The 26,775-nt window shown below is 40.7% G+C and overlaps 1 protein-coding gene across 1 annotated transcript; it reads left to right on the top strand.

Annotated features, from left to right (window-relative positions):
- Positions 1–4,555: 4,555 nt before the first annotated feature.
- Positions 4,556–26,760, top strand: rmp24 (ribonuclease MRP subunit p24). The gene is made up of 5 exons (XM_006787725.2): positions 4,556–4,868; positions 10,778–10,800; positions 11,950–12,170; positions 25,058–25,251; positions 25,552–26,760. Exons 1-5 carry the CDS (start codon positions 4,774–4,776, stop codon positions 25,751–25,753), a joined length of 735 nt encoding a protein of 244 aa, XP_006787788.2. The 5' UTR covers positions 4,556–4,773; the 3' UTR covers positions 25,754–26,760.
- Positions 26,761–26,775: the final 15 nt, after the last annotated feature.

Raw genomic sequence — 26,775 nt, 5'->3', positions numbered from 1 at the left:
TACCAAGACATTTTGGACAATTTCATCCTCCCAAGTTTGTGGGAACAGTTCTGGGATGGCCCCTTCCTGTTCCAACACAAATCGAGATAAAAACAAGAAGGAGTTAATTTGGTGTAGAAGAACTTGCCTGGCCTGCACAGAGTCCTGACCTCAACCCAACAGAGCACCTTTGAGATGAATTAGGGAGGAGACTGCAAGCCAGGCCTTCTCATCCAACATCAGTGTCTGACCTCGCAAATGTCATTCCGAGTGAATGATAACAAATTCCTATAAGCACACTCCACAACCTTGTGGAAAGTCTTTCCAGAAGAGTCGAAGCTATTATAACTGCAAAACTTGGCCCAATATATTAAACCCAATGGACTAAGAATGGGATGTCACTCAAGTACATCTGCAGATGAGTGAATACTTTTGGGACTATTGTGTATTTGCAAACATATTAACATATTAAAATTAAAATTAAACATATTAAAAGGCAACATGTTTGGTAATATGCAAAGAGGTTTAAATGATTATCATTTTACCAGGGAAGTTTTGTTTACCTATAAGAAGGATTTTAGTGTTTTTCCAGGCATGTCTTTGAAGAGAAACTGGCTACAAATCCCTTTTATTATGAACAGCACATAATGGACGAAGGCTTTTCTATTCCTCACTTTTCCTCTCCTTGTTATTCTCTAGGGATACACAACCTTTATAAAAAGACCTTAGCTGGTCCCTGCTCTGGGTCCCTTCTCTTGATGTTGTGTGAATGAGCCACTGTTCTCTCGGGTTCTGGATGCTGGGATCGTCCCGATCCAAACAAACAGTGTTTGTAGAACATCTTTGTTCTCTTCAACCAGATTTGCATGGTGCAGTATTCTGTACCAGCAGCTTTGGCTCACAAACAAACACACACACACACACACACACACACACACACCAGCCACAGTGCTTATATACACAAACACATACAAATATACACATGCATGCACACACTTACAATGATGTTCTGCCTCTGGCTTCTACACAGAAAGCACACATGCTCTCATTGTCTAAAAATGGACATCAATAAATGATTATGCTGTAAGGCAATGTTTAAAAAAAAAAGTTGATAAAAGAGGAATATGTAACAAGGTCAGATAACCAGATCACCTCCTTTTAAGTTTTCCCGTCTACAAGCGTAGTATAAGCGATGAGAAGGTTGGTTGAAAATAGCACAAGAAGAAAGTCTGTTGGCCTGTACAAGCGCAGCTTCCAGTAACAGTTAAGTGACTCAGCCCTCTTCACAAATAATCTCAGCGGAGGAAATAATCACTTCAAAAAAAACATAATTTTTTCATTTCAAAGCAGCTTTATGAAATAGCATTTCAAAGCAACCAGACTATTGATTGTAAATGAAGCCGAATGAGCTGCCATCCTTGAAGTAACGTGTGTGCGAGTGTGTGATAATTCCCAGAAAAGCACCGACAACATCCAACTTGCGTTCAAACCAAATTCTTTCTGTGACCTTGATCTTCTTTTTCTCTCGCTCTGTTTTTCTGCAGACTATTCATCTACACTGTGGATTGCGATTAAATGCATCACAAGCTGGGTGTGTTTGAAGAGCTCAGACTCTGAACGATGCATTTGCAAAGGAAATGCTTCCATAACTCGAAGACAGGGTCTGCCTGCACATGCACGCGCATCCGTGTTTGCACTGATACAAAAAGAGAAAACCAGAAGCACTTGCTGATTAAAAAGTAGCAAATAAGCTCAGTTTTAACAAGACTGCACTGACAAGATGACTGCACACAGAACATTTAAACAAACGCAGCCAGTTATAAGGATGCAGCATACAAACTGACTCTCTGAGTGACCTTAACACTATTAATTTTTAATTCAAGTATATAATTAGCCTTGTTACTGAATGGGCTGTTCAAGTCAGCAGAATTCCAGCTTGAGACATGTTTAGTGAAATGTCTGCAGGGGAATGCCCTCATATAACAACTGCAGACCAATTAATATCAGTAATATGCATCACTGTGTAGGGGGGAACTGCTTAAAGTAGACTCTTGAGTTGTGACCACTCTGTAGCTGAGATGTGCATGCATTTTAAGCACACATACATTTACAGTAGCATAGTGCATTGTGCCTTTTCTCTTGAGCTATCTCAGCACTATTGGAGTTGGTGTTGCGTTTCAGAAGCGATAGCTGGCTCAATAGCTCATGCCAATGCTGCTGCTGCTGCTCGGATTGGCGTTTCCCTGCAGATGCTGACAGAACACTTTGAGGGGTGTCTCTGCTCCCCACTGCGAGGTCCTCCATACGTGGAAGAAAAGTCCCTCTGGCACCAGACCTGCCTCACCACTGCATTACGGAGACAGGTGTGGTTCTACATGGCTCAACGAGTAGTGCATCAGTGCCGTCAGGGCTGCAGGTTCCATCCTCTGTGAGTCAGCAGAGCACAGACAATTTTAACTACCTTCTGGTGAAACTAATTCTAACAGTCTGCAAAAATGTGTGCTAAAAAGCTGCCGGCAATATGTTTTCTAATGTTCTCCTGCAAATATAAATGTCCTCACTTTCACACCGCCTTCAGAGACTTGCTAACACCACAATACTGCCTGGCAGTTATGTGATCAGTCTCCATAGGCTTCAGGTTTCCTGTGCCCTGCAGGAAAATTGTTACTGTTCAGGTCAGGGGAGAAGTATTCCACAAGTCTTTGATCGTTCAAGCTGAATTTATTTGGCTCATCACGGCAGCAATATTCATCTCTGCCAATTTACTGCTACATCTCAGTGTTAGTGAAAATGAAAGCAAAATGCCTACCTTCCCATCCCCGTCCAGGTCCAATTTTATTTCTGTTGCACGCCTGTAAAGAGGGGATGAGGATGTAGTCGTACTTTATAGCACCATATCAACCTCTCTGACTGTCTTTGTGTCGCCCAGTCTGACTCTCCCTCGGACTCGCGAGTCAATTTAGTCCTGCAGTGAGAGGAGAATCCCTTTATCCGTGGACTACACTTTACGCGGAAGGCACCGACTTGAACATTTCATTCTTGCGTGGAGGCGCTTGCCTGCCGGACCCTGATAAAGTGGAGATTTACTCGCGCACCAAGTGAGGAGCTATCCCTCATACTCCAGCTTACTCGGTCAGTTTCTGAAAGCTCTATGGCCCAGTGATTTAATGTCGTTTCAGCGTCTGGCGGCAGACCTCCTAGCCCCTCACTTGCCTTCCTAAACGAACGAATGCAAGCGCGCACACGCACGCGTGACCACAACCTGTGAAGATAAATAACTTCTGTGTTAATGGGCCGTCAAATTCACAACAGAAAAAAATTGAAAAATAAAACTGAATATCTAAAACATCCGCAATGGCCGCGATAGTAATCGGTGGCTGATATAAATTCAAAGTCAAATAAATAAAAAAAAATAGACACTGTAAGCTAATGCCCCAAACTACACATTATACTGTAATATTAAAATGAAACTTCTTCATGGGAAATGATGTTGAACTTATCAGCTGAGGGGATGTCGTCAGAGGTTATTGCGCCTTTCAGGTTCACGTGGGACCGTGATAATTTAGAGAAGGCTAAACAGTATTCCTTTGACTTGAATGTCAGTATTTGTACAACACGAAGGCGTGGAAACCTACCGAGAGACCGAATCGACATACCTGGAAAGGATATGCGTAAAACGCACCGGTCCGACAGTCAGTGCTTGGACAAGCTGGGACGAGAGGGAGACTGTGTTGTCGCTGGTGGTGAATAAAATCTCTTATGTCATGTAAAACATCCTTGCAAACTTCTCTCTTGTCATCTTCGGTCTGTGTTCTGTTCATCAAGCGTTATATCTGACCGACCGGCTCCCTTCATTTGATGTCGGTGGTAGGAGGGTACCCAGAGGCGCGCACTGGGGAGATTCTTCCTCCCCTCTGCCGCTTCAAAATATCCAATTTCACACACTGACTCTCTTTTCTCCCCGCAGAATTCCCTTCTGGAGCAGGTGCAATAATTTCACTGGATCCACCCGGAGTTTTATCAGAGTTAAGAACCCGAATCCATGTCGCATATATGTGTGGTTTCTTTCATGGTTTTGCAAGGTTTGCTATTGCTTTGGTAAGCTCTGAACACAGAAAAAGGGGATATTAACATATCTCATGGCCATTTAACATTGGTAAGTCATGATATCCAATAAGCTTCAAGGAATGATGACATCAAAGGGTATCTGTTCAGCACCGGGATGACGGCACTTGCGCAATTACGTTTTGGGTTTTTGTTTTGTTTTGTTTTTTACCTTAGTTAATGACATTTAACTCAGTAAGTGTTGACTGCAAACAGGGTCGTTAGTGCAGTCATTGACTAAATAGCCTCAGACTAAATAGCCTTTATCTTTAAAACTTCGAATTTTAAAATTCAATTAATTCCCAGTGTCAAGTGATATGCGATTATTTTTTTTATTGTCGTCTTTTAGTTTTTGTCTTCTTTTTTTGCATTATCAAATGAGAGAATGGTGTTGAAATCAATACGCTCCGCCATGTGTTCCCTAACTACTCCGTTTCCCATAATCCAATGCAAGTAACGTCAGAATCTCGCGACCGGAGGTGGCTAACTGGAACGCTAGTTAGCTCAAGGCAGACTTGATGAGAATTCATACATTTTCTACAGTCATTCCGCGGCAGCTTCTCCAGTAGTGTAAAGGACGCCCGTCTAGTCTCCACTTTGTACTTGTTAAGCCGGCTAATCATTCACGGAGGAAGTTTTTATTTGCATTCGCAGGAGAGTTTCCGTTTTCTCACGTGCATCATCAGAAAAATGGAGATTTCTCCTGAGATAAAATCAAACAGCTTTCTGCTGGACGCTTCTCGGCTGTATAAGGATAGCTGCCCGGAGTTATCTCGCTTCTACATGTAAGATACTTCACTATAACCAAACACGAATATCACTTAAAAGTATATTTTACTTGCAGTCCTTTATTGTTGTGATGCTAGCAAGTGGACGCTAGGTGGAGGTGTTCGCCCAGAGTGACCGGGAAAGTTTCTAGCTCGACGATGATGTCAGGGCTTTAGAATTAGAGCTATAATTTCAAAATATCGTTATTGTTTATATATATATATATATGTGTGTGTGTGTGTGTGTGTGTGTGTGTGTGTGTGTGTGTATTGGGGAAATTGAAAATAAATTATGATTGTAGCCCCCCACTATAGTTCCTTATTACTGAGGCTATAGTTTCGCAGTTATAAGGAACTATAGCTTTGTAACTGATGTCCTGTCAATCATTTTGGGATTGGTTGAGCTCTGACGTCTAACATATTAAGCCACTGTTTAATTCTCATTCTTTTTTCACATGTTAATTTAAATAAGAATGGGTTATGTGCTCGTGCTTTCATTGCTTTTTTTTATAACTTTTTGTGTTACAGTCACCTCAGGGATAATCGGATCACTGTGGGGTACAGTGAAACTGCAGAAACACATAATACAGTGAAGTCTAAAAATAAGATGTGGCTGCTGCTTACGTTGGTCTTTAGTGGTGCCTCAGGTGTCAATAGTGTTGAAGTTGTGGAGCATGAATTGTTGTACTTTTGCACTGAAGTTTAGCCTGCTGTAGTTCTTCTACAACAGTGACTTACTGTAGCTGGACATGAGCCCATGTGAGAGTCCCAGCCGTGGCTGCTCGTGTTTGTGGGCAAGTCTGCAATGCCTCAGTGATAGTTTCAATTTAAATGAATTACAGTTTGGTAAAATGGTTTCAATTGGTGAGAATGAGACATCTTCCTAACAAGCTCTGAAATCAAAGCACAAGGAAGTAAACAAAGTGGTGGCGGTGGTGCAGACAGTCCCTCTAATCATCGGGTAAGAGAGCCAGGCAGTATGTAAGCCTCAGCCTCATCCTTGTATGGTTAAACAAACCCAAACAGAGCCCTGATCCAGCATTCCCAAGGTGTCTTATTCTTTTTAGATTCCTGTAATTGAGTCTTTGAATTTTTAATCAGAATTAAACACATTATTTTAGCCACTTTATGATTTTCTTCATCATTTACAGTTCACTTCTTGAACTTCAAAATTTTGGTGTCTGATAGCCGTTCCAGACATTGGTGATTGCCATGTTGCGGTGAAAGCTGGAAGTAATTTCAAGAGAAATCCTCTTAAGCCACACACTCATGCATGCGCTCAGGCTATGCCCACTTGCTGACTTTTCTTCTTTATTAGGGTTTAAATTGAACATTAATGCATCTAAAATATTTTAAAATGTACATATGTCTGTGTAGGCTCTTTCCACAATCCTTAGACTGTGCATATATGTGTGGACTCCTGTGATTCGTGCATTAGTTGGGTTTCAGCCATGTCCCTGTGTCCTTTGGCTTGTCTTCTCTCTTACCTGAGCCAGGAAATTTGTGGGCAGAACCATGAATGGAAAGAAAAACAGAGGTTTTAATGGTGAAAACCCCAGTCCGGGTCGTTTTCCGGATGTGTGTGAACCCACTGCTGCTTTAATAACATTGATCTGTTCCCCAGATTCCCCGGCTATGATTAGCTGTGGTTGAGAATATTTTGAACACGTTTAACTCTGACCAGCTGTCCAGCAGGCAGGACACAAATCTAAATGTTTGGCTTTGTAACTCAGAGACCACACTGGTTTTATGCCAAAGTGCCTGGCAGAGAAGACACAATGAACAGCCACTGCCAAAATGTACACTTAGCGCCATGAGCTAATTAAGTGATCCGAGTGATAATATGAGAGGCAGCATACAGGAAGGAACTCATGCTATGAATGAAAGCCTCAGACGCATGCTTTGAATGCACAATTGATCAAACTGTGCACCCGCGACAGGAGAGGAACTGAAAATATTTGAGTCGGCATACATTGGTGTACGTGATCAGAGTGCATTGATGTTCTGAATCCTGAGGAATTACGACCATGTCCATGTGTTCCTTTGGGGGTTTCCACTGTCTCCACTTTCTGCAGGCCAATGCGTCACTGGAGTGTTTGTTCTGTGGGTGCGTAATTACTCATACGCTCATACTCCAACAGGAGATGGTGTTACTGCCTCCTGCCACAGTCTTCACCTTCTGCCAGGCCGATGACTGAATGAGTTAGTATGTATGTTTGCATGGGGCATTACACCTATTGTTGAATCCGATGTACAAGTACTTGGTGTGCTTATTGTGGCTCACGTTGTTGAATCAGTGAAGCTTTTTCCAGTAAGTTCGTAATCATAGTTGCGTGTCTGGTAACTAGACCCTGACTGACTGTTCTGATTACCAAAATAAATATGCATGTCGTCTGCTGGACAAACAATTTGGAAACTTGTTTTGGTTTCTCGTTTTGTCTTTTATTGTCCTCACACAGGCCTCACATGGTTTTCAGTCTAGAAGTACAGCTACAATTGCCGTGTGTTGGTTAATATTATTGGAACTCTTGAGTAATTAGTGTGGGAGAAATATATAGCGAAAGCAAGAGGGCTTCAAGGCATGATTGTTCCTTAATAACTTCTGATTGTTTTCTTCATTTTGGCTGTGACATACCACATTCCCAAAAGAAATCACCTACTTAGTCGGCCTAACAAACCTAATTCAGGACCAATGTAGTCAAAAGAAGGTTGATATTTCCATCTGCAGTAGTTTATATTTGGTGGCATGGCTCTGTTTTGGGACCTCCCTGCCTCTCCATGTGAATATGTGGAGTGCATAAGGCAACTGAGTGTAGGCTGAGGTAGCTTTTGATAGAAAGCCCTATATCAGATTTACAAGTAGATTTGTAGAAGGATATCAGCCACGTGTTGTCAGCTCACCCTGGGATCAGCTTATATGCCACATTTGCAAAGTAAACAGTGAAATCTAACCCTCTTGTTTGCTAGCTTGAAGCAATGATTTTGTTGCCTTTTTTGTTTTTTGTTCACCAGTTGACCTGCCAACAAAGCATTTTTGTTATTTTTATTTCAACTCATATCTGCCATTTCTTGATGTATGCTCTATCATCAAGGTAAGGAAAGCCCAAAAAGTCGATTCTGTTCATCTGGACACTGTGTTTTTAGCGGGAGAAAACATCTTCAGTGTGGACCTCTTCAGCCTCTTCAGAGCCCCAGCCCCAGTAAGCTGTGTAGACAGAGATCATCCTCACCAATCTTTGATGCCCACCCAGTCATTTCGTTCTAGAAGCAGGCCTGAAATATGACAAACCTCTCATTAAAAAAAAGAATTATCCAAAGGGCAAAGAGTTAAAGGTTAATCCAGATATGCTTGGATTGCATTCTCTTAAGCTTCTTTTTCATTAGTACCTACTCAACTTGACTTGACTCCAATATGCGTAGAGCCATTACAGCAAGGGGGTCGAAAGTCCTCTGACATCATTTGTATACGACACAGGCTATATGTATTGCTTTTTTTCCAGACTCTGTTACCATTGTGTTGTTTTTTTGTGTAGCCATTTCCCTCGTTGCTGCGTTTCAACAGTACCAGTTTTGATTTTTGTGAAGGAGTCACTCTCATGAGTCCTTGAGTAACTCCACTGACTAGCCAATCGGTGGCATGCTGATGAACGCCCATGGAATTCTGGGCAAGTGGCTACAAAAAATATTTGGTCCTAGGTATTACCACCTAATGGGAAACCATAAAAACAGAGTTGAGTCAATGCAGGCTGAGCTATTGCTGACTGTCCTCACTGACCACTCGAGTGCTTAAGTCAAAAAGCTACATTTATTCAAAACACTTTATGAAGCTCACATCCAGAACCGATTCTTGAATCCCCAGTTATCCTAACATGCATGTCTTTGGATTGCGGCATGAAGTTCAAATTCAACCATCCAGGAGATTTGAACCCATTCTTCCTCCTGTAGGGCAGCATCACTAAGCACGGCATCACTGTCTTGTTAAATTTGTCACTGCAGTTTTTTCCTGCTGTTTGTCACCACCTTTTAAAGGCCTTTTTCCCTCTTCCGTTCCCTTTATCCAACACTTGCCCTCATTTCCTCTCGTACTGTATCACTCCTGTTACATCTTCTCTCAGCAGGAGCAAATGATCCTCAGACTGAGAAGGACCTGCTGGCCTCTTTCGCTGTAAGGTCCAGGTGATGAATGAAACCATGTGAATCGGTGCTGTAGAGGGGCACACTTTCTAGAGTATTTCAAGGACTGATTGTGAAGCTGCTACCTGTGCTAGGCCTTTGTGTCTAAATATCTGAATGAGTTACAATCTCCAGTGAAGGTTTTTCAAGATATGCCAGCAGCCCTGTTGTTTTCCCTGATGGTAGCAATAAAATATTCATAATGCTTTTCATTTCATGCCTCAGACAGAACTTCTGTCTATAATCACATTATTACCTTGTAGCCGACACATAATTTCCCCTCACTGCCCTACTGCATCCTCTAGCGCTTCGTTGATCTCCCAGCTGTCAGCAGTTCATCCGTAGGACGCGTATCTTCAGCGTTTATCGCCACAACCGAGCATGCACTTAAAAGGAGATGCATGACAAGTATGTTAATAAGATTTGCACACTGGAAGCAGTCTTTGCGGTGCAGCCTTTCGGAGAGCTGGCTCATCCAGGAAGCTGTGGTGAGGGAGAAAAAGATTCCCTAAAAAAATTCCTCTTCTCCGAACTTGAGTCATTCGGTTGTTTTTAGCAGGCTGGTTGTTGGAGGATTTGCTTTCATCTCATGCCAACAAAAAGCTCTTGCTTTTGTTATCAAACTGTATACTGTATAGTGGTGATGGGAACTACCATGGGAAATGTAAATCAACTAACTTCCTGAAAAGGATTTTTTTTCTTTTTAAATGTCAGCGGAGAATGATTAAATGGCTTTCCGAACAACTAACTGCATTTCTGGGATTGTTCAAGGTCCATGAGTCATTATCACTTCACAACAGAGTGACAATCGGCCTCATACAGTTTCTCTTCATTTCCTGTATTATCTGCTGACAGGTCGTCTATATAATCTGACAGCTTAATCCAGTCACTGATTATTAAATTGGGGGTAGTATCTAGAGACAGTGATTCAGACTGCAGTGACTGATGACAGATATGTTGCAAAGCCCACAGCGTGCTCAGCTGTATCTGAAATCATCCATCAGTACGATGCACCGTTTCACATATGGCGCGGTTGAGAATGCCGGCGGAGCGTATAAACAAACCTCTGCCACCAGACGCCGCAGCAAAGGCCCGTAGGTTAACTCCAGATTAAAGCCGACCCCGCGTGCCCTCCTCCCTTTCCATAAACAGACAGCCCTATTTCTGTCTGTCCCTGACACACGTGCAGCCGGACAATAAATGTCCCTTTATCGATTTAAGCCCTGAGCTAATTTTAGTGTGGCTTAGTTAAAATATCTCATTGCGAGTGTTCCCAAAGCGGGGGCAGCCGAATGGGCGGTGAAGCCACTGAATTGGTTTGGAAAGCTGCCCCGTATTGTTTGGGAGAGACCAGTTTTTCCGGTTGCATGTTTTCCACTCCACATAATGGGAATAGATAGTCTTTTTTTTTTCCCGCCCCCAAAAATTCTTTCCATCTTGTAATTTGTGTGTTTGCAAAAATCTATTTTATGCAAATACGCAAGCAATAAACATATTTATTTCAATATTTTCCATCACACTGTCTCTTACCTTGTTTAATTCACTGGTCCAGCGTTACAGGAGCTGTTGTGATGTAAATTGAGAGGAGCATTTCAGGATACATGATATGCACGTTAATTTACAATTAAAGTATTTTAAAAATGCACATATACAAGATGTACATTATTAAAATGCCTCATGATCTTGTTGTTGTGTTTTGACATAACTCGGTTATAATTGAAGTCTCAAACTCATCTCGTCTTTCTCATTCCCAGGCAGGGGTCTTTGAAGGCTAACGGTAAGTTCACGGAGACGTGAGTCCTTGAACGAACTCCCGTTTTATTTAAACTTCTTCTTCCTGTTTCACTTTTGCATGTTTTCATCAGTTCTGCCCCAGAGTGTAATGAGCACGCACAGAATGCAGTAGTAAGTAGGACCTTGTCACTGGCTTGTCAAGGTTGATAAAACTCACTAAATCCTCCGCCAAATACTCAGAGGCAGCCAGCTGTCTCAAACAGACTGCCCAGTGGAATTAAACACCCACATGTAGACACTCACAGACACACAAACTCTCAGACCCATGCCAGCCGAAACCACATAAAACGGGAGTGGTGCCATTTAGTAAGGCTCCTCAGACTTTTCTCCTTAAATAGCACAAGGACTCGTCCCAAACTAAGTAACGTGGTGTTTGTTTGGAGTTAGAAAAAAATTGCTAAATGAATTTTCTAAAGTCTCCTTGTTCTATTAAAATGATCACATTTTTCTGTGGAAATAGAAATATGGACTATTAAATGATAATTCCAAGATCAAACTATCACCTTTCTGTTATAAATCTCATTTCCTCGTTGTTTAAATTGTAAGGGGCCAGTTTCACCCTTCCATATAGTATTGTGGAAAAACCTTGAGCTACCTCTCGCTTCTTTATATTTGGAAAAACATGAAAATGTTTGTACAATTCTAACGAGTCTGAAAGTCAATATCTGGTGTGATCTCCTTTATTTTTTATTATATATTATTTCTTTCAATTTTTAAGTAGTCTTCAGGAATAAAAAAACAAAAAAACAACAAATTATTGGCCAAAGAAAAACTTTAAAAGGCCTTAAGAAAGCCTGGAGAACTATTGCTCAAGAGCACTTTCAAAATTCCAAGAAAATCTAGTTACTTGGAAGCTAATGTAAGGCAAAAAGGAGGGTGGCTCAAGACTTTCAATTCAATTTATTCAATTCAATTCAATTTTATTTATATAGCGCCAAATCACAACAACAGTCGCCTCAAGGCACTTTATATTGTAGTGTGGACCCTACAATAATACATACAGAGAAAAACCCAACAATCAAATGATCAAAAGACTTTTGTGCAGTACTGTACATTTCAGCAATTTTTGGTTGATTGTTATTTTGTTCAAAAGATACATTTTAGATCGTCTGTGTCTTTCATTTGCTTTCAGAACCTCCGAAACAAAAATTCTCCAGTATGCTGCACAACACTGTGGTGTGTCCTTACTGTTGCCAGTGGCTCCACCCTGACAATCACCATGTGCGGCTGAGGCCCAAGCAGCGTCCATCAGCACGGGTGCAAAGTGTCCTGCTTAGGAAGGCCAGAGGCAAACGGCTCAGCCTGGTGCAGAAAAATCTGCTCCGCCGCTTCCAGAAGTCCTCGTCGGTACTGGTGAGAAGGCAAACAAACTACAAATCTAAGCACCTGACTATGTGTTTTACTGCACTGCAGCATATTGTTCAGGAGTACAATGGAAGTGACAATTCAAAACCAAGGCAACACAAGGTGCTTTACATAAAACATTCAGGGCCAAAGGAGCATAAAAGAAAGGCACACATGTATTTACAAAGAATAAAAAATAAGATAGCACCAAGCCAAAGTGTAAGGAAGATTAAACACAAGAGTAAACATCACAGACGAGTCCAGTGCAGTGCGAGATATAAAGAAATCTCTCCAAAAAAGGAAGCAACGCATAGCAAACATGGATTTAAAAGAGCAGAGCACACCTCTGGTTATGTCTGGGAGTTTATTCTGGTTATATGGTGCATGCTTCTCCATGTTGAGTCTTCACTCGGTTTAACCAAGTAATCCCAGCTTTAAGGCTGAACAGTTTCCTCAGCTGTAGTGATGTTAAACTAAAGGTCAGTAGTTATTTTGTGATATGTGGGATATATGCTAATATGTGATTTATTTGTGAAATGTGTCTTTTTTTAATTGTTGGTAATACGGCTGCTTCTGATAACCCACCATATTCTAATGATTGTATTCTCTTAAATATCACTTGGACTTTAGTGTGGACTTGACTGCTTATTCTGTAGCTATTATTGACCTCAGAGCATAAATGAGCCAGGGGAGATCTACACTGCCCTGCCTCTCGCTTTTGTAGAGCGAGAGGCAGGGTACACCCTGGACAAGTCATCAGTCTGTCACAGGGCTAACACAGAGGGACAGACAACCGTTCATCCTCTCATTCACACCTACAGCCAATTTAGCATCACCGGTTTTCCTAACATGCATGTTTTAAGATTGCGGGAGAAAGCCAGAGTATCTGAAGAGGAACCTCACAGACATATGAAGTACAGGAAAACTCCACAAGAAATGCAGAAGCCTGGATGCAAAAGAAAAAGAATGATCAGTTTATTATAACTTAACTAGTCCTGCATTGTCTCATAATCTATTTTTTGAGCCATTTTTGTCATTTAAATCGATGAAGTCATTAGTATTCATTCCACAGAAAGTGTCTGGTATCATTATGGTGCCCCACTTACTGCTCCAGCCTTACAGTGGTCCCATTAGGCTTAACTGTAAGAGCTAATGTTGCTAGAGAGTGCTTTGTCAACATTCACTCTGTTCATCCCACAGTCCTCTCCCAAATTGTTATAGTGGTCCCCTTTGTCTGTCGTCTTAATGGATGGCACCAAGCAAGAATAAAATGTAAAAACAGATTTTGGCCACCACACACCTACTCTACTGATAAGCCCATTTAGATGAGGAAGCTAGTGATGGAGCATGCAGCTATAGGGTCATTTTCCCCAGCACCGGTGATAGCACTGAAGAGCCCCTCTAGCGATCTGACATCAGCCTAATGAAGAGCAGCTTTAGTGGAAATGCTGCTGCATCATTAAAATCTGGTCTGGTTCATTTAGTATGCAGGTATTCACGACACAAAGCACTTTGAACCCACTCTCCACTTTGTATCTGTTGACTCTGAGGGCTAAGAGGTAGATAGAGAATGAGAGCGGTAGCAGGATTTAAAAAAAGAAAGATAGTGAGAGGAATAAATGCAGAATGAAGTTCGAAATATTAAAAGGGGCAAGAGGGAGAAAGGCAGGTAGATGAGGTGAAAGGAGTCAAATCATGGACTGCAAAAAGAGCTGGGACCTTGTATTATAATTTCTAATGCAGCACTTCTACTTTTAAGGGCTGTTGTGAAGGTGAGATTAGGGGTCTGATAAAGAGATTTATCAGATCCTGGATCAAGGAAGGATACACAACATGATAGTAAGGTGAACAAAGCTACACTTGCCATACTTGTTAGATAAAATAACAACAAAAAAAAGGGCTGGACACAATGTCTGTGTAGGTTTCTGTGGTAGTGTCTGTGTAGGTCTTAGGAGCTTGAAAAGAACTACCACGCCTTGTTAAAAAGCTCAAATCAAACTCAAGTCATGCTCAAACTGGTTTCTTGAACATGACAATTAGTTCACTGTATTTTAATGGCCTCCAAAGCCAGCGCATGGGTTGTGGGATCATGGATCTGCTGTCACACATGTGGTCCAATCAGTCCCAGACATCGTGCCTGCAAGCGTGTGTGGCTCCCCTGTTATTAAACTCGTAGCTAAACAGAACTATGCTGTGTGTTTTATACTGAAGGCCACTCTTAAAGACATTGAGTCATGATTATTCACGTTTCCGCCGACTCATTTGTCAACAATCATCACAATGAACAGTGTGGATGTTTGTCCATCACATGACTTCCTCGTAAACCAATACGGCGCCAAGAATGTCCTCCAAGGTATTTTTAACCTCTGTTTTCACTAGCCTGCCCAATGTTCAAGAGACAGCAAGTCAAGCCACACATGCGGGTCATGATAGACTTGTGCTCAGTAAAAGGGCGATAGCAAGCTGATATGCTTAAAATGCACATTGATAGAGTAGTGACGATAAGAGGTGGAATGTGAAAAGCTTCCTTTGCGTTTCCTCCTTGACACGACGCTGATGAAAAGAGCAAAGCAGCTCTGACAGGAAGAAGGGCTCAGCACGAGCTTGGATAAAAAGATTGGCATCCACTTGGTTTCATAGTTAGAGCATAAAAGGGGAATCATTATTTTATTATTTTTCAAATGCATGAAAAATAATCCACAGAATGAGAAATGAAATGTGTCACAGTGACCATTGAATTTGGCACCTGTTGTTGTTGTTGTTTCATTTTTTAATTGCTTCATTTCAGTGGGCCAGAGTCAAGTGTTATGGCTGTGTACACAGTATATTAGTCTCCTCTTACGGTCAGCCACGTAACTCTGTTGTGTAAATTTACCTTTGTGTGTTTTTTTTATCTTGAGCAGGAGACAGGTGTTTATTTTAAACAGCGTATAACTATTTGTAGATGCAAAGACTCATTTCTCTTGTGCGCTCATTTGTTTTCAGAAGTGTCAGAACAATTACAGGGCCTTTTTGTGGATGAGATTTGTTGTCAATAATGTCAATATTTTTATCGATCTTTTATAGTCTCATATTTGCATTTCTCTCACTTCCCTGCATTTAGAAAGTCTTTGCACGAATTATCAGTTAAACTCTTTAACATTGAAGCAGTGTGAATAATCCTGAACATGCACCCTATATGCATGCTGCACCCTATGTGCATGCTGCACCCTATGTGCATGCTGCACCCTATATGCATGCTGCACCCTATGTACATGCTCCACCCTATGTGCATGCTGCACCCTATATGCATGCTGCACCCTGCTGTAATAGGTGCCATTTTCAATGCACATGACTTAAAACAGTGTATTTTTGCAGTAAATTTAAAAGAGCACATTTTCTAGCTAAAATGTAAGCATGCAAACATCAGAAGGGACCACTGGACCAGTAAATACAAATTTATAGTCATATACACAAGCGATTTGCAGCGTTTATACTCCAGGGCGTAAATCCCCTTGATTTCACACTGTATTGCTATTGCCGTTTGGGGGGTGTGTGTGTGTGTATGTACTGCCCTTGTGGTGGGATGCCAGTGCATGACAGGCTTTCCTCAGCCCTGTGAAGTTGTGTCTTAGTGCTGCGATAAATCACTTTGTTTATGCGTGCTGAGCGGGTTATCCAGCAGTGGATCTGGGAATAGGTTGGATGCAGCTCCACAAAAGAAGCAGAGACCCTAAATGGAGCGAAGAATAGCCTATTCTCCTCCTGCATTCTTCTCTTCTTCCTCCTTGAGTTTAGTTTTAGACTTACTATCAGAGTTGCTTGTCACAAGGAAAATGTATTCTGTGCTTTTATGTTTTTTCGGGTGATTAGTGCATGTCTGCATTAGGATTAAATATTTATGTTGGTCCTTTTATTAAGACAGGTGTATAGATAGGTACATTTAGTGAATGTGCGTTTCCTCTGTCATTCTCATTCAGTGCGTTTTCAGAATACAAGATAAACCAGATATGAAGGAGCAAAGTGACAGACCATAGGTCGTTCTGTTTTTGGCACATTGCACACGGAGCCATCTTTCTGATGCGACTCAAATCTGTGGGGTTTTTTTTAAGTCACTGCTTCTTCTTGACCTCACTGACCAGCTCTCATCCTCGTACCTTTACACACTCCAGTCTCTCTTGTTACTTCTCTCTTAAGTTCTATCTCAGCTCATCTACCCGACCACAATCTGACCTCTCACATTATGCTTTCTCCATTTCTCCTTCTTTTCTTGGCCATGTCTTCACCACATTTCGCTTTCATTTATCTTTAGTGGAAAATGTGCCGCTTGAGGCAATGACAGGAAACAGGAGGCAGCGATGTCTAGCTGGTGTTTTGCCTGTTTGCTGTCAGGGAGCAGAAAAGGCTCCGGTGAGGGGGAGCAGGATTACAAGAGGGGGAAAAATATTGGGAAAGACAGATGATTAGAGATGAAAGCATTTTTTAGATACAAACAGAGGAGTCACAGTGGGAGGTGGAAACACTCACTCTTGTGCCACGTGTATGGGTATTTAAGTAAAGCATTTGAAATATGTTAACATCTACATACTGTACGTAGCAATGGCAGGAGTCACGGGAAACTGATGCCAGCTGAACTGACATCCTTGAAGAGCAAACGAAAACCAAAATATGCATAATGTAACATACAGTTCAATTATTTTAAGCATCCACACTTTCTTCTCTCCACTGTCATCATGTCTGTAGTTGAGTACACATGCGGGATAAACCCCATATAGAGAACTTAAAGTGGTACCACTGCAGCATGTCATCTCTCAATTACCATCTTAGCCTCACTTCATTTTTGTTTTGATGCAACTATTAAAAAGTCTGCTTTGGAACTTGGCGTTCCCTCTGTTCGGCTTTCACATCCTCACTCACCAGCATTTGAATTATACGGTTTCTGAAATTGAATCTGTCAGCACGTGTGTGCATTAATGGCATTCGCTGCATGTCTTCTGTAAAGCCAAGTACGGGCCATTCGTCATCTCTATAATAATCAGGGCAGAGTTCTAAATCCAGATCTGTCTCTGGGCTCTTTTCTTTATTCCTCAACCTCAAAACTTCACCTGTGTTTTGAACAGCCTGATGGGTTGAGATATATCTCCAAGGTAAAGATTTTTGTAAATTTAAATGCAGACTGTACTCTGTGGTTATGTTTGTTTGTTTTAAACTTACAAATGCAGACAGCTCTAGGTGATCAAATGTTGCTATTGTATTCTCAAACTACTCAGAACTGCATGATTTTATAAATATATTAAAAGCGTGTAGTGCCTAGTTTGCATAAACTTCAACAGATAATGTCTGAGGGACTTTGACAAGTATTTCTGTCACTTTTTTTATTATTATTATTATTATTTATTCAGAGCTCTTTTTGAATGTTGGTTGCCTTTTGTTCTGTTCTCTGTCTCTCATGCTGCTTTAATAATATTGTGTTCCGGGCTGTTGGTAGGCCTGTCCGTGATTGATGGTGTTCTATTATGCGTTTTTATATCCGGCTATGCTTTTATTGCATTAGCAGTATGTTTGGGATACCTGGATTTAAAGGGATCATGTATTGTTGGAAAATGGAAGTCGTTGCCAGTTAGATGCTTTCCAGATGGTATTTCATGGTCTAGCAAACTCTGACGGTACTTTTCTGTTTTCATAATTCTAGTTTTGACAATATCTCCAACACCACTGGCTCAAACGCAGCCCCAAGCCATGACAGAGCCTCCACCGTGTGTTATAGATGGCTGTAGACACTCACTGTTGTACGTCTCTCATAACCAGTGTTGGGCAAGTTACTTTGAAAAAGTCATTAATTATAGTTACTAGTTACTTCTTCAAAAAAAACCTGAGTTACAAGATACAAGTGATTAATTACTTGAAAAGTAACTATTGCTTTACTTGAAAAATGAGGGTATAATTGGCCATTTTTGACTACTTTTGATTTTCCCTCTACATTTCACCTTTAAAAACTATTTACTTTGCCAGCTTCAACCGTCTGTTTGTTGAAAAATAGTAACGCGACCGCACCGCATTTTCTTGTTAGTAACGGTAACGGCCTTGTAAAGATAGGTATAGTAATTAGTTAGATTACTTGTTACTGAAAAAAGTAACGTCGTTAGTAACGCCGTTACTTGTAACGCCGTTACTTGTAACGCCGTTATTCCCATCACTGCTCATAACCACCTTCCTACAAGAGCTTTTCTTTTATACATATAAACTAAAAGAAAAGGATTACAGATGATCTGTACATTCGAGGTAATTAGCCCGTACCTTTAAGGCTGTGAAATAAAAGGAAAAAAGAAGACAAAAGTGAAATGAAAAGAAGCAAAAACAAGAAATATAAACATTTGTATATTTCCCAAAGTAACATAATCCCTGCAAAATAATCCCATTCATTTACTGACTACAATTCAAAAAATTCAAGTTTGGATTCATCACTCCATCAGATCTGTTGCCACTGATTTTCAGTCCAGTTCTTGTGTAATTTGTCATACCTCAGCCTTCTCTCTTTGTTCCCCTTTCTCCAGAATGGCTTCTTGACAGCCACTCTTCCACTGAGACCATTTCCAATCCGGGTTGAGGTAATAGATAGATTTAAGTGAATGTCCAGATGAATCTCTCAAGTCCTGTGACATGTTTGCTGGATTTTTTCTGTCAGCACACACTGCACACCATACCAAGATAGCCCAGATTTTCATTTTTGCCATGTGTTTTTGTGACAATTTGGGTTCTCTGCTGTGTGTTATGTGTAGATGCAACATTGGGTCGTCCCTTGAGTTAGCTGCTTGTGTTAAAGATTCATAGGTCAGTGTTAAGTGGCTTCATGAATAAGAAAACAGTCCTCTTAGAAAAACAACAAATGTCTAAAGAAAAACTTTGAAAGACGCTCGAAAGCCTGCAGAACTATTGTTTAAGACCACTTTAAAAGTTGCAAGAAAGTCTGGCACCTTGGAAGCAAAATATAAATAATTCAGGCATGCCTCAAGACTTTATACATTACTGTAGTTTTTTTTCCCTCACCATATCTAAAAGAACCTACAAACACTTTTCACTCTGGAGTATTAGAAATCAGATTAGCATAGGCAGCAGATGTTGATAAAAACTCACATGGGAGTTATTATGAAGAATTAGAATGTTTTTTTCTTTATTTAATCTGGCTGACTGGAAATAAGTTTGTTGAGGACTGCAGGTAAACCATCATTTCACGTCTTTGAAGCTGTTTCCCGGCATTTGCTGTTCTTGGCTCTTGAGGCTGACCGGCTTGTGCGACACAGGATAAAGCGTGACCTTTATCACTGACAAGAGAGCGAGAGTGAAAGAGAGAAATAGATATGTTTTTATGGCAGCATGTAGGACATCTGCATTCAGATCAGGTGTCTGTGTATTTACCAGCCTGCCTGCCTCCAGACAGTGTGACTAAGTGGCTGCATGCACCCAATCACAGAGCAAGGCCATGGCGAGAGGAAAGTTTATACTTCTTGCCTCGTATTGATCCCCAACTGCTCTTCTGCTTTCAGCTTTATTGCGTTGTATTGATGCGATCTCGAATGACTTTCACACACAGTGAATGTGGATAATCATACTTTGATGTTCACAAAAACAGAACCATCTCATCACACGATAGACATTTAGCACTGATAAACAATTATATGACTGATATTTCTACTTTAGGAGTCCTAACAGACGCCTCATTCTGTGACTCACTCTGCTACTCTGCTCATCTTCCTCCTCTTGGGCAGTATTGCACTGCTGAGGTCAGATTAATCAACCAAAGCTGACCTCTGACAGCAGAGAGAAAGCTAGGAAGGGAGGTATTTATGAAGCAGAGGCTATTATTAGCAGGAAAGGTCCATCTGCAGAATTGATTTATGTGGCTGTGTGTGTGTGTGTGTGTGTGTGTGTGTTGCAAACAATGTTGACTACTTCTTATAATCATGAAAATGAGCAATTGCAAAGTGCAGGAATGTTTGTCATATGCTGGGAGAGAAGTACAGTATGCTCTGGAAGAGAAAATAAAAGTTCTGGCAGATTATTTTATTAGATTTTTTGTTTTAGGCTCAGAGAATGTTAAACTCTGTTCTCATTTGTCACAGTATTGGGTTACACACAACAGTCAGCTTGCCAGAGATTGAACTACAAGAATTACAGCTGCAGGATCTCATTGATCTCAGGTTATTTAAATTGAAAGTTTTCACCTTTGTGAACTATCTCACAGTCCTTTTGCTCATTTAACGTCTAAACCATTATACCATTCGTAACTTAAACCTGGCGTTCTTTCGTTCAGGAAATTGTGCATTAATCTATGACTTGAGCTTTATTCGGTCTTTGGAATGATAGAAAGGAGATTTAAATAAGTGCCGCTATCAATCTAAAATGATTTCAAACAATTGCACGCTGTCTTTTCTTCATGACTGAAGGCATGCGCCTGCGTGACTGACAGAGCTAAACAGCCGTGATATATGCGTAGGGGATCATGGATGTGTATATGTTACTGCGGCTGTCTGCTTTAGCTCGCATTTCATGTTAAACAAAAACACAATGTGGATATGGTAAAAGAAAGAAAGCTCGCGGCTCGCTTTATTATTTTTATATGCAGAAAGAGCCGCTGTAAGACTGCACAGTTTAGAGGCAATTACACACTCCTGGCAAGTATTAAAATCATGGCATGAAATTGAACGGGAACCTTACTTTCTGCAAAAAAATAAAAAAATAAATAAAATGTGCTTAATATCCCTTGGGGTGTATATAGGTGGTTGTTTATCCGCATTAGCCTTATGCTTGGTTGGCCAATGCGCTGGTTTGTCTGCTGCCAGAATGCCAAGATGAGGAAATCAGATCTCTCTCTGCCACCGATTCACGTGTGGCTCTGCAAGTGCATACGCCGCATGTCGAAGGATTAGCGTAAATTAAACGGGTACACGTGACTAGAAGGATTGCGTTTTAGGTTGTCATGATTTCTTATCACTACGCAACAACTTTACCGTCACTGTCGCCTGAGAGTGGACAGCGTCATTTCCTAGGCACTTTCCAGTTGCTGATTAGCATCTCCGCTGCGCACTTACATGCACACACTTTTTTATTAGGGAAAGATTTTTAGATCCTGTCATATCAGCGCTTCATTCGACCTGGCTAATGACAGCGAGGCCAGGAGAGGATAAACAGCATGAGGTCCTCCTAGTTGTAAACATCCATCTGCAACCAGCTGTCTGTCTGTGTTTGATCTAGCCCACCATTAACTATGTGCACCCCTCCCTTCCCCTGGAGTAATCATTTGAAGTAATCATAGTCGTCAAAAGTTGAAACACTAAAATCTGCGTTGTCACCTAAATGTCTCCAGCTCTTATTACTTACAGCATGTGTTACAGTTGAAGCTATATCATCTATAACAGAACAGCAATTAGTTTTCTGTTTAATGATATACCTCCATACCCCCTGTTAAGATTTGGTTAGATAAAAATGTAATGATGTATGGGAAGAAATTGTTTGATCATTGCAGAAACAGGAAGTGGTGATGGAAAGATTATATGAAAGTGCAATAAAGCAAACAGTACGCATCACAACATTTATATAAGGGGATAGGAGGAGGTTAAAACTGGAACTATCCACATTGAATTTGGCGGTTTCACATCCCGTAACTCAAACACAATTGGAGGTCACTGCCAGGAATCTGCCAAAGCTTACAACCCTCTATTCAAGTGCATCACAGTAATGATGCAACTGCATGCAAGGAGTGTTTATGAACTATTTTACATTGCTGCGAAAAACTATGTTATTTAAAAAGTCAGTTACTCCAACCAAATATTGTTTTCAGTGGTTTGTGCCATGCAAATATTTTAACTGTGAAAACGAAATTCATAACTAATCAGATCTAATCTGTTTGGCCTGAGGGGAAAAGCGGGATGGATTCTTACTGCAAAACTAATAACTATTTTATCCATTTGTCTGAAATGTCTCTATGTGACCCAAAACTAGTTCCAGTATAACATCTTTATACACCTGCACCTTTTTAATATTAGTGCATTACTTTGCTTATAGATACTCCAGACTTTGTGTGCCTACTTTACTGAACAGCACCAGTTATTCCAAGTTTGGAATACTTTGTTTGAGGAAAGGTTTTTTTTCCACTGTTGAATGTTCTCTCTCAGCTGAATGGGCCTTTCTACATTTATTTTGGACTCCTTATAAGATAACTGCAGTTTAGGAGATATCCATCCATCTATCCATCGAGGGCTGGAGCCTGTCTGAGCTGTCATACAGCAGGAGGTGGCGTACACTCAGAAGAGGTCACCAGTCCATCACATGGCTACTCAAAAACCATTAATAATAAAATCTTCATATTCAAACCACATACAATGCATAGATTAGAAATTCCACATTTCTAAAATACTGACCCAAAATAACTTCTTAAAAGGCAGCCAGTTATGCCTTTTCTTATTTATTTGTCCTACATGTACTGCTACAACGGTTTAGGACTCATACTAAACATGGACTAATGTTTCAGTTAGTGAGCGCACGCACAACACATGTGCTTTGCCTCATCTCGGGGTACAGAGTTATATCTAAGCACAGTTGACGTCAGATTTAAACCTTCAGTTTGCAAGAGGCAGCCAGTCAGAAGAAAGGTGGCTTAAAGGCCAGAGGAAACTACCTAAAATGTCTTATTTCAATCAGATCCAGCCCGTCATGTCAATCAGATGACGTGATGGGCCACACCAAGCACATTTATTTAAACAGAAATAATGATTATAGCACACTATTATTGTGCTTTATTAATTGCTGCATGTTAGGTGTGTTTATGCAAAGCTGCTCCTGTTCAGTACAGGTTTTTTATTTATATTATTTTTTATTTTTGCTTGAACACAAAATTCTGTGAGGTTTGAATCTGTTTCACGTTACATCTAGAGTACAAGTAAATAATAAACAGCATTTAAATCATCAGTTATTCAGCAGTATTTACTAAATGCAGGTGTTCTAAGTTTGGATCTTTTGTTAACAAATAGACTTAATCAAAAGATCTTGCATGCACTAGTAATACTGCGATCCATCCTCTAGAGAAAGTCTGGGGTTATTTAGTCCATGTGCTCCACAGAGCATTGGTCAGTCCTCATTGAGCCACACCCCTATGCACAGATGGGTGGGTCAGTTGCTTGGCTTTGTCTCTATAAAGCGGGACTTGCAGGCTCCTGTAGTAAACACTTCTCTAACGGTGCGGTAAAAACGAAGAGGAACCCAGAACTAAGTGCTGGTTCACTGAAACCCAACTCTCCAACACTCGGCAGTTGACACCTGTCAGAATCTGAAATGGCTACATTTGTGTCGGTGAGTTTTCCATCTCATCAGCATTCAGGACTGTCAACAGTTTGGCTCAGACTTGCTGACCTCTGCAGCGGTGGTCTGTTCAAACCAGTTCGAATGTTGTGGCAACTCTGGATAGCTTCTTAGCTTAGGTTTTGGAGGGAACTTGAGGTTTTTTTGAACACTGCATTTGCTACTTTGAATAAAGTTTTACTTTAGAGGGGGGAAAAAAGTGTAAATGGCTCTTCTGTTCAAGATTTTTAATTTTCCTGTGCTGGAGTTAGTTGAAGTTATTTGACGTTTGTTAAAACAGCAGAAAAAAATGTCATATCTTATAATTATAGCAGGGTCATGATGCTGGGATGATTTTCTATATTGTTACCATCACTCAGTCCATTCTGTGGTGTCTTATAATGGGCTGCAATTGATAAGAAGTCCTGCCTAATACTGAAGAGTATATATAAAGTAATTGTGGCTTACAATAGCTGTCAGTTGTTTTGTTTTTTATCTGTTTGTCCGAGTCACATTATGATTCCATAACTTATTTGATTAATCATTGCTGGTTTATTAACAGCCTGTGTGCACACCATGACATGTACTGCTGTTTCATGCACCATTTCACTTGGACACGCAGTCATAGGCCAAGAGTTAGTATGCATGTTGTCTTAAATTGCAAGGATCTCCTGACCTGTAGTTCTACCTTGCAACTTTCCTGCTACTTGTTGTGCCTTACATGGAGTTTATATTTTATTTGAATACAGTGTATCTTATTTTGAATTACATAAAACAGTAGGCTCAGCTCAACAGCTCTGATAGCATCTGTGAATCATGCACAGCTACACCTTTAAATCACAGAATAAGAATATGAAGCTGCATGTGAGCATGGTACATCTAATTTATTGATTAGTACAGTTTTGTTTTTCTTGAGCACAAAGTTCTGCGAGTCTTTGATCTGTTACCCATTGTAATCTTTCCACATTGCAGTGTACCCTGAATAGGCGAAATTGCATAGCAACAGCCCCACCTTGCCGTCTCATAGGCTAAACACATTGTTTTCCCATCCTGCTTCAAGCAGTCCAACTATTTTCATATCTGCAATGTTCATAGGTAAAATTATCTTTGGCACAGCCAGTGGGAAGAGCCTCAGCTGTTAAGTGAATCTCCTGTCATGAGTAAGCTTCCTTTACCTCATTGTAAACTTTTCCTCAGCTGTGAGATGTCAGTACGTGTCCCTGACATCTGTGAGGCTTGCGGGTTGGCCTGCGTCACCTGTGGCATGTGCATCATTTTTATTACAGCGAGTCAGGCCCAAGTCCACACCAAACTGTTGTGCGTCCCAGAGAAAGCAATTAACTGTGGAAATAGTGAGTTTTGATGAAAAATAATAACTAGAATGACAAAAAGCTTCACCTTCCTCTCTAGGATTTACATAATTTGTTGAAATTATACAAAGAAGTTTCAACGGATTTCCTTCCAAGTACTCCTCTGGGGATGCATGTATGCCTTCACCTCAAAACCTCATTGTGTATGAGCGCAGTGTAGACGCAGAGCATGCATTATTAATGGATATGTTCCTTTCCTTCTCCTTATCCCAGATGGCCACCTGCCATGCCTGCAATAAGACATCCAGGTACAGGGGGGTGAACAGGGATTTTATAGCTACCTGCACTAAGACCCACAACACACCAGGGAGTGCTGGCAAGCACAAAACCCCACAGTCAACCAGCAGATCCAGCATGAATGCCCCCAAGACTCCTGGCAAGGACAGGGCGCCTGCTCATACACCTAGGTAAGTTTATTTTGGTTTGCTGTTATTAATATGCGTAGAGCCAAAAGTTTAGTTACAGCCTTGCTTGATTAAACTTAGTTGGTTCTGCAGACATATGAGACAGTGATGTGTCAGGCATGTTGGGATTTGAGTGATTGAGCTTCTATTAAATCAGCATTAAGGGAACAAGATGTGCGGGCAGCACGTGTTGGTTCCACATTCGGATCGTGTCGCTGGTGATAGCTTGCTTTTAACATTTCCTGCTAACCAACAAAATCTTAAGTTACTGTAACTCTTAACTGAACTCTTCCTTCTCTCTAGATTCTCCTCCTTCTCCTCCTCCTCCTCCACCTCCACCTCCACCTCCACTACTACCACTTCAGGATCAGGCTCAGGCTCAGCTTCCTCCAAGCCTTCTAAAATTAGAAACTGGGTTGTCCGACGTCTAAGCAAGATTCTCCAGCGAGAGGACAACCAGGGCACCAAGAAGGGGGGCTTGAAAGATTTTCTCTCCTCACTTTGAGCATCTTAAGATTATATGTGCTTTATCTTTGTGAATACTCTTAAAAAACAAAGAAATGGGAGGAGGCCCGTGTTGTAATCTGTGTACTCCAGAGCATCAGAACTTGAGAAACTAGTTGAGTTTCCAAGCCAGTGAAAAGGCACACAGTTTGTCCAACAGCGCGACAGTTGCTGGGCGGATTGGAGTGGCGCTCCTGGAATCCTGAATTGTAACCGGAGGTCGCTATTTCAGCTGTCAGTCAGTTTCTGCATCTTCTGCACAGTCAGAAAGACGGGCAGACTTCTTTTCATCTAATTTAACACATCCCCCGTTTGTAAACTCCTGAACTGTGGATGTTGAAGGATTATAAAGTATTTATTTATCAAATTGCCGAAGCATCACAGGAAATACGGCTTTTCTCTGTGGTGGCATTTGTGGCATGACGAGCTGGTTTACATATATATTTTCTCCATTTTCTAATGTTACAAAAATAGGTTTATATAGAAAATATATATCTTTAACTACTATTCATGCTATTTGATGTTCAAACTTTTGTATTTGATTTATTTACTTATTTCAGCTTTCAATTATCTCCAGTGGGAACATTTTTCTGTTTTGTTTTTTTTTTTATTACAAAGTTGAAATATAGAAGTGATAAATGTAAATATCTCATTGTTACATATTTGTAAATGCATAGAAATCAATCACCAATGAAAATATTTGATTATCATTCAGAATGGGACTCACCAGTCACTGTTTACAATGAAAAGGCACATCTACCAAACATCTGTAGACTTACAATTAGTGTCCTCTAAACTTTACATTTTCTTTTGATACTTTCTTTGGCTACATGCTTTTGCACCATTGCTCTATTAAATATGACTTGTGTGTTTTTTGTAATGTGTGATTACTTACGGTTGTAGATTAGCTGTTCAGTGAACACACATTTGTTTAAATCCTGAAATACCTCACATTTATATTTCACTGTGAAATACCTGAAATAAAACTGTGACTTTCAGTCTGTAAAAGTCGGCTCTTTACTT

Source organism: Neolamprologus brichardi, chromosome 22 (assembly GCF_056152115.1).
Source record: "Neolamprologus brichardi isolate AB-2024 chromosome 22, ASM5615211v1, whole genome shotgun sequence".
NCBI classification, from domain to species: domain Eukaryota; kingdom Metazoa; phylum Chordata; class Actinopteri; order Cichliformes; family Cichlidae; genus Neolamprologus; species Neolamprologus brichardi.
The sequence above is the reverse complement of the archived record's forward strand: the minus strand, read 5'-3'. Positions and strand labels throughout refer to the sequence as shown.